The sequence below is a fragment of the Pelmatolapia mariae genome, linkage group LG16_19 (assembly GCF_036321145.2).
Source record: "Pelmatolapia mariae isolate MD_Pm_ZW linkage group LG16_19, Pm_UMD_F_2, whole genome shotgun sequence".
Classification (NCBI taxonomy): domain Eukaryota; kingdom Metazoa; phylum Chordata; class Actinopteri; order Cichliformes; family Cichlidae; genus Pelmatolapia; species Pelmatolapia mariae.
The window spans coordinates 6,314,780-6,332,702 of NC_086241.1; the positions used below are offsets into that span (position 1 = coordinate 6,314,780).

The 17,923-nt window shown below is 42.0% G+C and overlaps 1 protein-coding gene across 1 annotated transcript; it reads right to left on the reverse strand.

The window, feature by feature from the left end:
* Window positions 1-2,710: 2,710 nt before the first annotated feature.
* LOC134645311 (sterol 26-hydroxylase, mitochondrial) lies at window positions 2,711-17,183 on the reverse strand. Its single transcript, XM_063498706.1, has 9 exons — window positions 16,944-17,183; window positions 16,301-16,482; window positions 14,925-15,124; window positions 14,559-14,756; window positions 6,732-6,895; window positions 6,391-6,557; window positions 5,994-6,075; window positions 5,633-5,833; window positions 2,711-4,843 (listed from the first exon to the last, which is right to left on the reverse strand). The coding sequence occupies exons 1-9, from the start codon at window positions 17,181-17,183 to the stop codon at window positions 4,727-4,729; spliced, it is 1,551 nt and encodes a 516-aa protein (XP_063354776.1). The 3' UTR covers window positions 2,711-4,726.
* Between the last annotated feature and the right edge of the window lie 740 nt (window positions 17,184-17,923).

Sequence of the window (17,923 nt, forward strand, 5' to 3'; positions counted from 1 at the left end):
TTGTACTATGAAGCCATGCTGCTAGAAGAGCTGCAGTATTTGATTAAGCATTGTCTTATTGAAATATGCGTCTGGATCCAAATGTATGTTCCTCTAAAAGCTCTGCATACCTTTTAGCATTGATGGTACCTTTCTATCATCTTTGAATGATAGAGCTTTAACCTGCATTTGTGAACGGCGTAGTGAACTGTTTTCACGGACAGTGGTTTCTGCAAGTGTTTATGACTGTTTTGATGCAGTGCAGTGCTCCATGAGGCATCCAATAGTGATTTTCAGCCCTCCTTATGCACAGATTTCTCCAAGTTATGTTAAAAATATTATGTAGTGTAGCTGATTAGATATTGTACTTCATACCATTTACTTTATAGCTTTAATTTAATTGCATTATTTAAAATTACCTGGCAGTAAAGAAGTAATCAAAGTCATGTCCTGTTGCAACATTAAATTGATACTCTGTGTATTCAGTTATGAAATGTAGATGATTCTGCACAATATGTACTTTAAGTATAAAATTAGTTACTTTGAGTATACTATCCTGCTATTAAGTAGCACAATAGAGTAAAAAATATCAGGAGACAGTCAATGAAAGTTAAAAAGGAAATCCTGTGAAATATTAATTTTACTATTAGAATTTAAGTTTTAGTTTTTTAGCTCATTATATGGATTTTTTGATTGCTGGTTGAACACTAGGTGCAAAACAAGCAATAAAATCTTCCAGTGTGCTGTATTTTAATTTGTAACTTTGTAACTGAGACAAAAGATTTGCATATCTCAAATCCATAAAATCCTTCAAGCGCTTCAGTTTTAGTCCTTCAACCCTGGTGTGAGGAGTTTGCAGAGTGAATGAATCTCTGGGGCATGTAGTGAAGTGAGGTTAAAGGGCTTTTCATGCAATGATGCTTCCCCCTGCTGGATCGTTTGTAAAGTAGTGACCAGAGTCAACAGAGCTGCCCGTTTTTAACCTTTCTTTAACCTGTCTTTCTATTGGATACAAGAATACTTACAAAGCTGCACAGCTATCCTCCATAACTATATTCTATTCCTGGACACTATCCTGTGTGTAACGCTGTGTGAGACTGTTACATCGTTTCAAAGTCAGTTTATTGTCTTGTGAGTGTATATGTCACGTAATGTACTTGAAAATAACGATGGGAAAGCCGCACAAACTTAAAGCAGTTATTTCCTGCACCCAGTCTCTTTCCTGAATCTTTTAGCTGACACAGAAATAGATTTATGTTCAGGAAAGATGGTGAATCTCGGTGAACTTTGATAAGAACCGACAACGGTTTTAGACCCTGAAACTGTAATGTTTACAGTATTCATAGTTTCATATCCAGAAACTGCCCAAAGAAAAAGAAATCCAAAAGGTCCCAATATCCAGGGAAAACAGACACGAAACAAAATATAAACATTTCAGGACAGAATCAAAAAGAAAAAGGAGAAAATGAAGCCATGTATACACACGTATACACTACTCAAGGATGTGATCATAGCCAAGGAACAACACACAGATGCAAAGAATCAAGGAATAAGATAAGGGAAAGTACAACTAAATACAGTTAAACTAAAAACAATTAACTACCAAAATAAAACAGGACGCAACAACATGAAAACCAGATTACCAGAAGTACTAAAACATATTACTGAGGACACTAATAGACTATGAGAGGGCGGACATACAGAAATATAAGAGGTCCAGGACCTTGACAGCATCCACGCTGAACGTAAATGAGCTGGATTACCCCAAAGATGTAACCGTGAGGATGCAAGGAGCAGAAATACTAAAGGTGAACAAGTTTAAGTACCTGGGGTCAACCATCCAAAGCAACAGGCGATGCACAGGAGAGGTGAAGAAGAGAGTGCAGGCAGGGTGGAGTGGGTGGAGATGAGTGAAAGGGAAAGTTTGCAACATGGTAGGGAGATCTGCCACAATGTATGGTTTGGAGTCAGTGGCAGGAGGCGTAGATATGGAGAACATGCAGACGATTGGTATGACAGAGGCGAATGCTAGGGACAGGGTGGCAGATAAAGCCAAAGCTGACAACACTTCAATAAAAACCGAGACTCCGATCGATGCACGAGAAGAAGAAGCACACTTTTTTTCTTTTTATAATCTGTACCTACCTTCTCTTGTATCTTCAGTAACAATGCCGAAAAATGTTATACCTTCAGATTTCCCTGTTAGAAAAAGCCAATTAATTGCTTCCATTTAACACTACAACTCAACCAGTATTTTCAATGTTTTTCGACTCAGTAATAAAGCCTTCAGCTGATCCAACATGCTGCAGCTAGAGTCCTGACAGGGATTAGGAAGAGAGAACATATTTCTCCCATACCGGCTTCTCTTCATTGGTTCCCTGTTAAATCAAGAATCCAATCTAAAATCCTGCTTCTCACACACAAGTTCTTGAATAATCAGTCCCCATCTTACCTTAATTACCTTATAGTACCATATCACCCCATTAGAGCACTTCACTCTCGCATTGCAGGCTTACTTGTTGTTCCTAGAGTATTTAAAAGTAAAATGGGAGGCAGAGCCTTCAGTTTTCAGGCCCCTCTTCTATAGAACCAGCTTCCAGTTTGGATTCAGAAGACAGACACTATCTCTACTTTTAAGATTAGGCTTAACACTTTCCTTATATAGCAATCCTAATTCACTTGCTTGATCACGCAACATATAAATTAACACATTAGTACACTGTGCAGATAATAACAGACACAATTACATAGACTTTATCAGAAAAACATATTTTACCTTAACAAAGATATATAATTTGAGTAAAATGAAGATAAACAATTAACATAAACTGAACAGTTCACCTCATTCAGTCTTTTGGGTGTACCATGGGTTTCATAACATACTTTCATAGTACTTTCAGACATGTGGCTTAGGTACAAGGTGATATAGAGATTAAAAAGCGTTTTTTCTTTCTCTGTCTCTCTCTCATGCTCACTTTGTTCTTTTTGTCTTGTCCCACTTTCCAGCACATGCTGCTCCTTTTTCTCCAAACTTCTAACAAAGAAAATGTTGTAGTCATTTTAGTTTCCTTCAAAAATTGTTAACTCAGTTAAAGGTTTTCATGAAGTTAGCACTGTTGCCTCACAGCAAAAAAAGGTCCTGAGTTCGACTCTACCATCTGGCTGGAGTCCTTTCTGTGTGGAGTTGCATGTTCTCCCTGTGTTTGCGTGGGTTCTCTCTGGGTACTCCAGCTTCCTTCCACAGTTCAATGGCATGCAGTTGGTGGGGTTAAGTTGACTGGTGATTCTAAATTGCTCATAGGTGTGAATGTGAGCATGAATGGTTGTTGGATTCTCTGTGTTAGCCCTGCAACAGACTGGCGATGTGTCCAGGATGTACCCTGCCTCTCACCCTGTGGTAGCTGGGATAGCTTCCAGTCCCCCATTCCCCAGCTCAACTCTGACAAGGACAATAACTGAATAAACTAAATAAACTGCACGGATGGATAAAACCTGTCATACATTGCATTATATATATACAATAATCATCTTTTATTGAATTGATTTTTAAAAAACAGTTTAGATGTGTTTTTCTATTAGAAAAAGTTAATCTGATGATTTTCAAATCAAGTTAAGGAATGAAGAAATAAAGGAGGTTAAAGATTTTAAGTTTTTAGGAATAATTTTAGATTCACATCTCAAATTTGATAAGCATGTAAAGAAGATTTCAAAGATGGTTAAGGTTAATCTGAATTGTTTTAAGTTAACTCGGCATTACATACCCACTTCAGCACCTCAGTTATTTATGCATTCCACGATATTCTCTCATTTTTCATATTTTATGACAGTTTGGACTCAAGCAGCACCATCTACAGTTCAGCATCCTTATATAATCAATCTTTGAAAATAATGGATAAAAAATCTGTTCGGTGGAATCATTGTCACATTTTAAAGAAATATAATTGACTTAGTTTAGGAGCTTCAATCATTTGTGTTTTCTTAAATTAACCTTCAAGTGTATAAATAGGCAGTTCCCAGAGTGTCTTAATAGATGCATCCAAAGACAAGATAGTAATCGCATTACTAGGAGTATAGTGAATGGCAACTGCAAAATATCATATCGCAGATCTAAATTTGGACAATCAGCGTTTTGCATAAAGGCTTGCCATCTGTGGAACACACTTCCAACTGATATCAAACTGATTACAGATATTAGTTCCTTTACATTGAAGGTTAAAAGTTGGTTAAAGGGAAATCAGAGCTGTAGTGATTTTAATTAATCTTTTTTTGTGCGGGGTTTGTTTGTTTGTTTTTACATTGTCTGTTAATTGTAGCTGTATTCATGGTGTATTTTGGTTTCATGAAAATGTATGTTTTAACTCTGTGTATTGTGAATGTAAGCCCAACAAGGGACAATTGTTGAAAATTAGCTATAGCTATAATGTTATGTGCAGCACATCAGTTTCATGTTTTATACTTGGACTATGTTAAACTGCACTGTCTGTTTTAAATAAAGAATTATTATTATATCACTAAGTACACTAAGAGATTATGAGAGGATGGATATACAGAACTATAAGCTGACTGCTGCAGTACATACATAGAGGAACAGTGTTAAGTTGAACTCTTATAGCATTACTTTGATGATACAACATTTAAAATTGGATGAGTTTAAGCATTTGAATTAGTGATTACAAAGGTTTAAAATCCTCTGCTCCCCTCTCACTGACTTAATACAAACCACCATCACTCAGTCTGCTGTCTTTTCTTATCTTCTGTCCACAAAGTGCAAATTTAGTTGTTTGTCTGGTATCAGAACTGTGCGGTTGATGGATTTCAGCTCTCCCAGTGTGGGGTCGGGTTTGATTTCAAACTGCCTGATAAGCTGTGAAAAAAAATAGAGTTAGTGAGTTCTCTGAAATGTGGATGACAATTGATTTGAATATAGACAAATGTATTATCTCACACAATCACAAACAAAAGAGATGCATAAGACACATATATACCCTTCAGCATTAATGAAGCCGTTCCAGATTTCCGTAGGCACTGATGCCCAAATATTCCATCAAAGACTCCACCTTCTGAGCTAAGTGCTAATAAAAGCCGAACACTCCCTCTCATTTAGTCTGGAGAAAATGGTGGTGAAAATGTTTTTCGAAAATTATTTCAGGTTTCGATTCATCTGAACTCATGTTTTGAATGAGCTTTAGCCCAGAGAAGATGGCAGCATTTCTAGATCATGATCACATGAGCCCATGCAGTGATTTCTATTATACCTGTTTTTAATGCAGTGCTGCCTGAGGGCCCGAAGATCATGCATCCAATTTTGACTGTCAGCCTGGTTCCCTGCGCAAACAGATTTCTCCAGATTCCCTGAACATTTTAATGAAGTCTTCACAATTTCATGTTCAGGGACGTCATTCTGAAATTATTCCACAGCTTGTACACATAGGTTTTGGAGACTGGTGAACCTCTGCCCATTACAGGACACTGAATTTTCAACTAGCTTTCGAGTGCTTTTGTTTGGTTTTTATGTCAGATTTTTTCCCACTTCCTATGTGACCCCTCCCCCCCAAACCCCCGCACTTATTGTTGGACACACTTGGGTCACATTTAAAAAATCCAGGAGTTTCCCTGGGATGTTCAGCAGTTTTTTCTCCTTCTTGTCACTTACTTGAAACAGGAGCAGATACATCTCGAGCTCAGCAATCCTGCGACCGACACAGCCTCTTACTCCAAAGCCAAACGGGATGGAGCCAAAGGGGTTTGGCCTCTCACGGCCGTCTCGAAGCCATCGCTCTGGCTTAAATGTGAATGAGTTGGGGAATGTGTCCTCATCATGGCTGATGGCATAGTGACAAAAGGTGAACGGCGTCTGTAGAGCAATCAACAATTGGAAGTCAACACGATATGGAATACTGATCTTCACTTATAACACAATAGCCTTTTTATATCCAGCCATCATAAATATGTCTTATTAAGTTAATACAAAAAGCACTCACAAACAATCTAACAATGGTTAAAAGCAGACCTACTTTTTTTGGAAACTCATATCCACCAATAGAAACATTCTTTTCTGCAATGATCCTCGCATTCATAGAAACAACAGGATACATCCTGCAAGACAAGTTATTTTTTGTTTGCATGTTACTTTAGGCTGGTTAGTAGTCTGGCTTCTTCTTATGCAGGTGAATAAGAATATTGATTTTTGAAAACTGATGAATTAGTCTACATTTAACCTGTTAAGAGCCATGAGTTCAAATAAAACCCATTTTGGCTGCTAAATAGACAAACTTTAGGAAACTAGAAGCTTATTTTCACTTTCAAAGATTTTCAGTTTGGCTGTTACAAATATGTGAAAACTATCTATTAAAAACATGTTTGTTTACTGCATTAATCGCTTCAGTTAAAGCTAAACCGCAGCAGTCTCACCTCAGCGTCTCTTTGATAACTGCCTTTAAGTACGGCATGCCAGTGACGTCGGCAGCGGTGGGGATCCGGTCTAATGGTACCATAGTGGACACTTCTTTATAGAGTCTTTCCTGGATATCAGGGTTCTTGGACAGCTCGTGCAAAGCCCACGTGAGAGTGTTGGAGGTCTTGGGAGTTTAAAAAATGTGAAAGTAAACTTTTGAAGAAATATATGCTGAGCCTTGCATACATGTACATGCAAAAGAAAAGTGAATACACTGAGTGGCGAGCTTTGATGATTAGCCGTGCAGAGTGCCTTTTTACATGTGATGCTTTATTACTAGTATTGGTATTCCATTTACCGTGTCCACTCCAGCTAAGAGGAGCTCAGTGACGCTGCCATACACATCTTTAGTGCTCATCTGCGTGTTTGAGAGTAGGTATGTCAGGTATTCACCCTCCACATCCTGCTTGTTGTCAACCCGCTGCTGAATCATCTCCAACTTCTTGTCAATCAATGTTTTGGCTAGAACAGGTGCATGAAAATGGTGCAAAAAAATATATATATATAGTTGGAACACTGTAAAATATCAGTCAAAACAGAATGCAGTCATTTACTCATAAACCCATATTTTACTACCAACAGGACATAGGATGAAATATACTGTATCAACTGAGACATTTTATTATTTCATGAAACATATTAGCTTGGGTTCAATTTGATGGAAACAACATATCTTTAAAACGTAGTGACAGTTGCACCAAACTGGCAACAGTTCAGTACCATCAGTACCATAACTGGTACTTTTATATATTTTATATCCATAACTGGATATAAAAAAAGAGCATCTTATAGAGGCAGTGTTTCTCAGAGGTAAAGATAGATTATTCACCAATCTGCAACAAAAGACCATAATCTAGAAATGCTGCCATCTACTCTGGGACAAAGCTCATTTAAAATAGAGGCAGAGTGGAAAACCGATCTGTTTGTTTATTTCACTTTATTAAAGACACACATGGGCCCATAAAAAAAATTAGTAAATTTTCCAAAAATTAATTCCATAGCGTTACACAATTATATAAAGGCTAAAATGTCAATGGTTCCATAATTTTGAATAAAACCTAACTGAACTTAGTGCAGGGTCAGTCAGAGATACAGTTATGCTGTTTACAGTCCTTCACCGTACACCTACAACTCTACATCTGCAGCATGACAACTAGGTACTCCAACACTAACAAACATTTGGCTTGCGCTTCTCCACCTCGGCATCTCATTCCACTGTTTTATGCTACGATGAGTTTTCTCATACTGCCTTCTCTGTAGCTCTTCCACAAATGAGCAGTGTACATTGGAGTGTAGGAGGCTTAGAAGAGTCCAAACTTCACTGGAATGGTGCACATACCAAATTTGCGACTCAACATATTAGCTTGCGCATGTATTAAGCGGCATTGTCTATAGATGCCCACATCATCAGACAAATCATCAGATATGTAGTGATCTAAATATTTAACTGCAGTACACACTTTAAGAATGGAGCCTGACAGAGAAAATTCAGGAATAACCAAATCCTTGTGCTCCCTATTTCTGACAATAAAAACTTTACTCTTCTTGGCATTATATAGAATATGAAACTCTAGACCAGGGATAGGCAGCTCCAGGCCTTTAGTGCCGGTGTCCTGCAGGTTTTAGATGTCTCCTTGATCCAACACAGCTGATTCAAATTGCTAAATTACCTACTCAACATGTCTTGAAGTTCTCCAGAGGCCTGATAATAAACTAATCATTTGATTCAGGTGTGTTGACCCAGGGTGATACCTAAAACCTGCAGGACACTAGCACTCGAGGCCTGTTGCCTACCCCTGCTCTAGACCATATTGAGCGCAGACCCTCAATAATTGCTCAAGGCCAGCACTATAGGGGGGAAAATCACCAAATCATCTGCATACATCAAGTGATTAACTGTGGTATTGCCAACCACACAACAGCTTTGATAAAAGGGGGCAGACACACAGTTACCCCATTTTATGTGCATGGACTAATGGGCATACCAGAAGGACAATATTCTTACCAAAGATTTGGAAACCCCTGTGTCAGCAGATATCTTATCCATCCCACATGCCTTACCACCTTTAAATTTCTACTTGCATCATAAATTTCTCTTGATGACACTACAACATCTCCCTTATTGTCAATTTCACCCACTGCAAAAATGGAACTTTTCACACAATTAAATAGATCACAGTAATGTTTCTGCCACATTCGAGTAATTGCCTCTGAGGCACTAGCACCATCAATATTAGCTGGTAGAGATGTCTACTCAACCTCGTTCTGGAGATACTGAATGGACATATATACATTAAGAATGGTGAACTTTCTATCTGCCAATAATCTCAATTTCTATAGCCCAATCAGCCTTCAGTCTGACAACATTAACTGATCATACTTCTTGTGCCAGAGTATAGCGACATTCTCCCACGAACAACCCTAGAGCTCAGATCGGTCGCGGATTCACCAACTCCATGAAAGTCCTTGCGCAAACAGTTCAGATTTTCCAGACCTTGCTTAGGTTAAAAAGGTTGTTTGAACACACAACATATCACTGAACGCCAAAAGTTTATCCACAGTTAAACAGCTTGATTGGTCAGGTAATCCTTGGGCATTAAAGGAGACAATATTAATGCTCATTTATCTCAATGTCATGGGCACCCCACTGAAAGCTACCGCCCTGTGCTGCTTCAGAATCACCAGTGTTTGACTCAGGGTGCAATCACTGCACACCAATCCTGTGATGCCAGTGACCCCGCTGACTCTGCTCTCCTTAGGCCTGTGAGCCTCAAAATAGTGGCGAACATAAATCCCTGCTGGCCAAAGCAGCGGATCATGCGTATCCTTTACGTCATCACGTTCAGCAGTAACATGAAATGATCCAAATATTTTATGGGCTGAGTTGATTTTTCGACATGTCACTGACTTACTTAGCGTCTCAGTCAGATAGGAGCGCAGAGTTCAGCATCAAGATCAGGACAAAATCATGTTACAAACACACCCACAAGCTTGCTTTTAACCACAGGTATCTTATCATTCGTGCTGATACCAATTATTCCCATTTTCTTGTGCTTTACATGTTGAAAACCAGTGCTCAGTATCCTACCACTGGAGTGGTTTCTGTGGCTTGAGGTTTTCCTTTCCTCACAACTGAGCTCCATTCAAGGGACAGCAGGCGACAACGATCCCCAAGCCTTCCAGCCCACTTTTGAGGCATGCTGTAGCCAGCCAGAAATGGGCTCTCTGGCTCCTCCCGCTGCTGTCCGGGGAAGCCCAGGGAGCAGCTCTGAGCCTTCCTGTGATGGCAAGAGCATCCTTCCCCGATGTCAGGATAGCCATCATAAATTGGCTGGGGCTCTCTCCTGAGGATCATCAGTGATGCTTCTGGGAGGGACAGTTGAGGCCGGAGGACCGACCCTTCACATTCGCTAGCAGGCTGCACGACACTGCGGCCAGGTGGCTACAGCCAGCCCCCACGCCAGAGGAGATGCAGGTACTAAACACCGTCATGCTGGAGCAGTTTGTGGAGTAGCTCCCAATCGGGATGGCGGACTGGGTCCGCTGCCACTGGCCAGCGAGCCTTGAAGCTACAAATGCTGGCCTAGGACCACCTGGTGGCATGATGGGAACACCCACGAGGACAGCCATGGCTGGTAATAATGGACCGACCGGTCCCAGCCCCACGAAGGCCACCGACTAACCCTTTTTCATATGGTTTTCGACACAGGTCCCGGCCGTTACGGATGCCATGCCCAGCTCAACGAGGGCTGCATAAGCATTGCGGCAGGAATGCTGGAGGTGTGGGCAACCGGGGTATCTCCGTTGGGACTGCCCGTTAATGGAGGTGGGACAGGTGCTACGTATTGCCAGCCCTCCGACGCCCTCCCCTGGTTCAGGAGAGACATACCGTTTACCGGTAAGGTGCCCAGGGGGTATACGCCAGGCTTTGGTCAACTCGGGCTGTACGCAGACCCTGGTCCACCAAACCCTGCTGGTGGCTGAGTGGGTGGAGGTGAAGTGTATGCACAGGGACATTCATAAATATCCCTTAGTGCAAATGGAAATTAGATATCAGAGGAAAATGCGTAGAATGAGGGCTGGAGTTAGTTCGTGCCAGATGCAACTCTTAATTTTGGGGATGGATTTTTCATGGTTCCCGTGCTTCCCTGGCTGGCTCTATGTCAGGCCACATGTTTTTGTTATTGTTGTGTGCTCTCTCTCTCCCTCTCCTCTGTCTCCACCTGCCTGGGCAGAGCTCATCTTGGGCTCCTGCCTCTGGCCCACGCACGTGCCCTGATTACCACACCTGCCGCTGATCTACCTGATTTCCTGAACACTACTTAAGATGGTGGTTCTGTGCTAAAAGTCGCTGGATCGTTGAGTAATTAGTGTTAGTGTTGATAGGCTGATAGGGACATGCGGGGTCTGTGCAGCGCTCAGCGGTGATGCTGGGTCATCTAACACTGGCTCCAGCGAGGAGGAGGAGCCGGCAGGGCCTTCTCAGGAGACCCCACCAGCCTGGTAATTCACTCCATGGAAGATTTTCCACTGGAGCAGTCTCGTGATGACATTCTACGCTCAGCCTTCGACCAGTTGAAGAAAATTGATGGTCAGATAGTTCGCCATAAGGCTGGCATTTCCCCATTTTGTATTGATTAGTGACAGATTGTATCGAATGAGCCATGACACTCGCAAACAGGAGGAACACACCCAGTTGTTGGTGCCTAAAATCCATTGGAAAATGATTTTCCAGGCGGCTCATTACAACCCAATGGCCGGTCACATGGGGTATGACCGCTGGGCAGATGTGCGCCTCATTGGGACATTTCACCGGTGTGCACACGGCTATCGCTTTGTATTAGTTCTGGTGGATTATGCAATGCAATATCCAGAAGCAGTGTTGCTGCGCACCATTTCTGCAAAGAGTGTGGCACAGGAGCTGTTTCAGGTCATCTCCCGAGTCGGCATCCCGAAACAGATACTGACCAGGGCACGTCGTTCATGTCTTGCACACTAAAAGAGCTTTATGAATTATTGGGCATTAAATCTATTGGGACCAGCGTCTACCACCCTCAGATTGACTAAGACTTTAAAGTCCATGATTCGGAAGTTCATTCACGAGGATAAACGCAATTCGATTGCTGGTTAGACCCTCTGTTGTTCGTAGTGCAGAAGGCGATCGTGGCTCAAGAGTTAGGAGTTCGCCTTGTAATCGGAAGGTTGCCGGTTCGAGCCCTGGCTTGGACAGTCTCGGTCGTTGTGTCCTTGGGCAAGACACTTCACCCGTTGCCTACTGGTGGTGGTCAGAGGGCCCGGTGGCGCCAGTGTCCGGCAGCCTCGCCTCTGTCAGTGCGCCCCAGGGTGGCTGTGGCTACAATGTAGCTTGCCATCACCAGTGTGTGAATGTGTGTATGAATGGGTGGATGACTGGTTGTGTAAAGTGCTTTGGGGTCCTTAGGGACGAGAAAAGCGCTATACAAATACAGGCCATTTACCATTTATCAAGGTGCCCCAGGCCTCCACTGCATTTTTTCCCTTTGAATTACTGTTCGTCAGGAAACCACAGGGGGTGTTGGACCTAATTAAAGAAAACTGGGAGGAAAGTTCAACTCAGCAATAAATGAGATTCAGTACGTCCTGGGCCTGCGAGCAAAGTCGCACACATTGGGGAGGTCGTCATGAGAGTATTTGCTCCAGGCTCACAAATGTCAGCAGCGCCTGTACAACAGAGGGGCTAGACTCAGGCAATTGTCACTGGGAGATAAAGTGCTTGTGTTACTCCCGTCTTCTAACTCAAAGTTACTTGCCAAGTGGCAAAGACCATTCCTGGTCTCACGGTGAGTGGGGGACGTGGACTATAAGGTGGTATGGTCAGACAGGGGCAGGCTATATCACCTCAACCTCCTTAAAGCATGGAGAGAGGCTGAAACCGCTTCTCCGGTGAGCCCTGTTAGGGAGAGACATGAGTCCCGCCTCCCTCCATTGTAAGGACCATCTCACACAGGCCCTGAGCAGATGTTGCTGCATTGCAACAACATTTTGCAGATGTGTTCTCCCCCTTATCCGGCTGAACAAATCTCATGGTGCATCAGTTTGTAACGCAGCCTGGCATGATGGTGCGTTCATTGCCCTACAGGTTACCGGAGTGCAAAAGACAAATTGTGCAAAAAGAAATTGGCGGAAATGTTAAAGCTGGGAATAATAGAAAAGTCACACTGCGCTTGGTGTAGCCCTTATAGTTTTTGTAGTGAAGAAAGATGGGTCTATACGGTTCTGTGTGGACTATCACAAGGTGAATGAGGTGTCACAGTTTGATTCTAATCCCATGCCCCGAGCTGCTGGACCGATTAGGTACTGCTCGATTTTTCACGATGCTGGATTTGACCAAGGGCTACTGGCAGATTCCCTTGTCTGCAGAGTCCAAGGCAAAAATGGCCTTTTCCACTCCGTACGGTTTGTACCAATTTGTCACACTTCCGTTTGGCTTGTTCGGAGCCCCAGCCATTTTCCAACGTCTCATGGACCAGGTGCTGCGTCCGCACGCTGCATACACTGCCACTTACCTGGATGATGTCATCATCCATAGTGACACCTAGGCATAGCATATGCAGTGGGTGGCCATGGTCCTGAGATGGGCGGGGCTCATAGCCAACCCAAAGAAGTGTGCGGTTGGACGGAGGGAGGTACAGTATCTGGAGTACTACTTGGGGGGCAGGGAGGTGCGTCCACAGTTGGACAAAACAGCACCCATCGCATCCTGTCTGCGTCCCAAGACCAAAAAAGAGGTGAGGTGGTTCTTGGGGCTGGCTGGCGGATCTGGTCCAGTGGACAGAGCAGTGCCAGGCAGCGCTTGTGCGGGTGAAAAAAGCCCTCTGTGGAGAACTGCTGTTCCACACACCTAACTTCTCCCTCCTTTTTATTCTGCAGACCGAGGAAAGGAACCATTCGGCCTGTTATCGGCACTCAGTTCAAAAGTCTGTATCTCAGATGGTATATGTTGCATCAGTACCTGTGAAAGTCTGGAAAGGCTCCATAAATGCTGAAAGGTATCGCATTGCATATTTCATCAGGATAATGTTAAACTGCATACTGCATCTATTCCAACAGCATGGCTTTTTACTAGACGAGTCCAGATGCTGAACCGGCCTGCCTGCGGTTTAGACCTTTCACCAACTGAAAACTTTCAGACCATCACGAAAAGTTCCTCTGGCAAAAGTCCAGCAGCTGGTCTCCTGTTGTTGTTGACTGTTGCTAAAAGAAGAGGACATGCTACACAGTAGAAAACATGGCCCGTTTTGTTGCTGCCATTTGCCATGTGTCTCTGTACTGAAGCCCAGTTTTGGACCCAAAGTGCAGGATGCAGAGGACAGGACATGAAAACAATTTAACTTTAACTAAACCAAGAAAATTAAAGCAGAGGGTTACACAGCACCTGTATAAGGGAGAACATGACAAGGAATATAGACAAACAAGAGGGAAGGGGGCAAAGTGGAGACACCTGGTGAGAAAAGCTGAACTGAATCCGAGCTGAATTGAACATAATTCACATGAGACAAGAAACTATCAAAATAAAACAGGAAATGAACAGTTGACAGATCCGCATACGTGGACTTTACATAGAAACAAAAAACAAATACTGGGACTAGACTTACTACACACATGTCTTTTTGACACATGACACTGAGGACTAAGCACAGATAAGACAAGGGAAGAAACAGGAACAGAGGAAGGCAAAAATAAAAGGGCACCCAAAGCATAAACTGAACATACATAACCTATTACTAAAAACTGGGAGGAGCAACTTTGATGCCAAATACTAAATAGGGGTTTATAACACAAAATGCTGCACTCTGCTACTTCACCATATTACACTACATAGCACTACATCTGTGGATAAAAGATAAAAGATGCTGAATGGTGCACATGTAGTTTGAACTGTAAAAGGATTCTGAATCCTCAATAAGATAAGAAAAGCACTATATAAATACCAGCTGATAGAGAATAATGCCATGGCTCCTTACGGGAAATTGGTGCAAAACCCCCCCCACAGATTTATTTTTTTCTTTTTATAATACTGTTTATTGTTTCCTAACACTCTAAAACTTAACTAAAACATCAGGACTGAGAGGTTCAAACTGCTCACCAAAGCTGAAGATGCCCTCCCAGCCAGCAATGTAACGTCCCCAGTAGGGCAGCAGATTCCGGCTCCACTTGGGAAGAATAAACACAATCATGTTGTAGGAGAGCATCTGGGCTATGGAATTGATGAAATCTTGTGTACCACCAGGAATTTCCTCTTCCAGACAACCAAGCCTTGTCTCAAACAATATGGAGGCAATTCCTGAATAGATAAGAAAAAGAAAAGGCAATGAATCTAGCAACAAATTTTTTTCTTAACTTTTAGCTTCCTTTAAACTTTAGTTTGAAATTAATATTTTTTTATTTAGTTCATTAAACAAATATATTATTTAGTCCAGCATTCAGCATGCAGTTTTAACCTTCAGGCTACCTTCTAGTGAAAACAGATAAAGCTCATTGGCAATGTTGGTCACAAAGTCTCCCGTTGGGCTGCACTGGCGCAGACTGCGCATCTTCTTGGTGAAGTCTTTAACCACATCATTGATAATCCCAGAATACTGGGCCGAGTCCTTCGGATGCAGCATCCGCTTGTTAAGCACCACCCTCAGCTTGTACCACCTCTCTCCATCCCTGTTGGAACAGAAACATGTTTGCATTGAAATAAATAAATCCAAACGCAAACACAACAAAGAGTCTGAACTATGATACACTTATGCATCCATTATGGCTGATTTTCTGCTACATTTTTACATTCAACCAGTTTTTAGCCAGTAAACTAAAGAGCTCACACAATTATCTAAGATGGCTGTGGTCTGCAGTTTGTTTGCTACTATGCTTACACACACACACACACACACACACACACACACACACACACACACACACACACACACACACACACACACACACACACATATGTATATAAAATACATAGAAACATTGAGAGAGTGCGTCCTTCATTTTGAGCACTATTTTAAACCAGTTTGTCTTGTGAACAGAGCAACCTTTTGTGTTTAAAGTGCAGCAGAACAGACAGACCTGACCTTCATTGACTACTTTGATTATTTACTGATATTTACTGACTGGTATCACTGATGCCAAATTTAATCATTTAATATTTTTTGCCATTAGTGCATCGTTCTGATGCAGTATTTCCTGATATCACATTACTATTAGTGTTCCCTGCATCAGATTTCTTCAACAAGCCTGTGATGAGTTGATTAAACTGTGGCTCTGACTGTTGACCTAGAAAAACACCAGAGTATTACTTCTGTTTTTTTCCTCAAAATCCTCAAACTTTCTTGTAATTTCCAGCTTTTCATAATAATATGACAGATATTGGGTGTGGAGCCCACTGTATTCAGATAAACAACACAGTTTAAAATCTGCTCAGCCTTTTAGTTTCATTTGATTGCCTAATATGGTGGTTCTCAAACTGAGCCTTTGCAGATGGTGAGGGAATGACCACCATCTGCAATATAAATTTTATTTTATTTTTGCAACATAAATAGGTTTACTGCTGCTACTGCACTGAGCTTGACAGAGCTAAAATTAAACATTGATCCCCTTATATTGTCACCGGTTCATAAAACTTGTGGAGCATTAACATTTTTCAGATTTCTTATCTTTATGGAATATACCAGCCTGAGAGGAATCTATTTAACCCAAATAGGTCAAAAACAATCCCTTCCACTCATAATAAAACTCTTTCCCTGGAAATCTGTTACGTATTAGGATTTAAGCAATCACAATGAGATTATTTTCTTTTAGGTGGGGCAGCATTACTACACTGTTTGGTAGTCTTACTCTGTAAAAGGTCCATAGCCGAATCCTCTCATGTCACGATATTCCCTCCACACACTCATGTCTCCTCTGCAAGGGAACTTCTCATCCTTCCTCAGCAGCTCAGCCAAAAGCTCTGGGGTGCTCAAGGATATTGATCTGAGTCCGTCTCTGTAAATGGGCCCATACAGCTGCTTCTCATAGATCTGATGGTGGAAAAGTGATAAAGGCAGAGCTGCATTCTTATAGAATAAAGATAAAGACATTTGGGGATTTTTGCAATGCGTAATTTAAAAAGCAGACATTATATTTAATCAGTCAGTAATCAGATGCCAGAGGTTAGTGTGTGCTGGAGTGGCTGCATGTGATTCCTCAGAGAGAGAAAGCAGCCCAAGACTCTGTGTCAGTTAGCTGTGAGACAAGCTGATACTGTCTGAAGGTAACTATGGAAACAACGTCATACAACCAGCCCAACATTTTCTATTATGTATTGTCACTGGAGGAAAATGCAGTCACTTGTAAACCCATGAGCTCTCAGATTATCAAATTTGTCACCAGGGTTTCTGAAATGCATCAGGTGGAAAAAACAAAACATGTTTGGACTCGAACTAAAACAAGCACGTATCACTGTGAGTGAACATAATAAAGATCATGCCCTGCAGCCTACCTGAAGCTCATGCATATGTTTGTAGAAACCCTGAAACACCACTCTGTAAAGAAACTCCAAGAAGCTGATATGTGGGAGATCTTCCACTGTCCGAGGCTTTTCCTGGATGGTGGAGAGGGCCCCTGAGGCAGGGGAGACCTTTGCCACCCCTCTGGAGCAGACTGGGGCCAGGGAGATAGGGCACGGCAGCAGTGAGCTGCATTTTCTCTTCACCAGTCTACTGGACAGCCATGCAGCCATTATGAGGGGAGAATAGAAAATACAGAGAGCTCCTATTGCATGCAGAAGACTAACCAAAAAGGGAGGGGCCACGTCTTGCTGAATGTTTAACCCTTCCAGCCCAGCTCTTAAGGATCAACAAAGACGAGAAGCCACACAGGACAATAAATAGAAAAATACCTAAGCTCACATTTTTCTGCTCAGTAACAGTGAGATGGCTGCTTTTAAGCAAGCCTGACTATAGTGTCAAAGTAAATTGATGACTGTTTCTAGTTACTGAATCAAAAGAATGCTTTTAATTTAAAACACATTTGTGTGACGAGTGAAACAGATGTGAGATCTGATCAACACGACTTTCAGTCTCCAGCAAACCAGCTTTGGATACTGCAGTGTTATATTTTTGTGTGTGTCTCATCTCATTACCCTCCTATTGTGCTTTACAGTGAATACAGAAAGGCAAGCAGAGGTGATAGAGTTCCACTTCCACCCCCTTTAATCACACACAACAAAAAAAGACCAGTCTAGTACAGTCAGTCATGTGAAACAGAAAGTATATGCTTCCTTTTCTAAAGTTGCTTCAAAAGGACTTCAGAGGACAAGTAGCAACCAGGTGCTTCTTATTAAATACACTTTATTAACTGATCATTAGTAAGAGTAATCGCCCCTGTAAAGGCAGAAGTTTTGGCAGTTTGCTGGTCTGAAGCATTCAGGTGCTTGTTACCATAATGCCACAATCTTCCCAGAAGTGGGCATCCCAATTA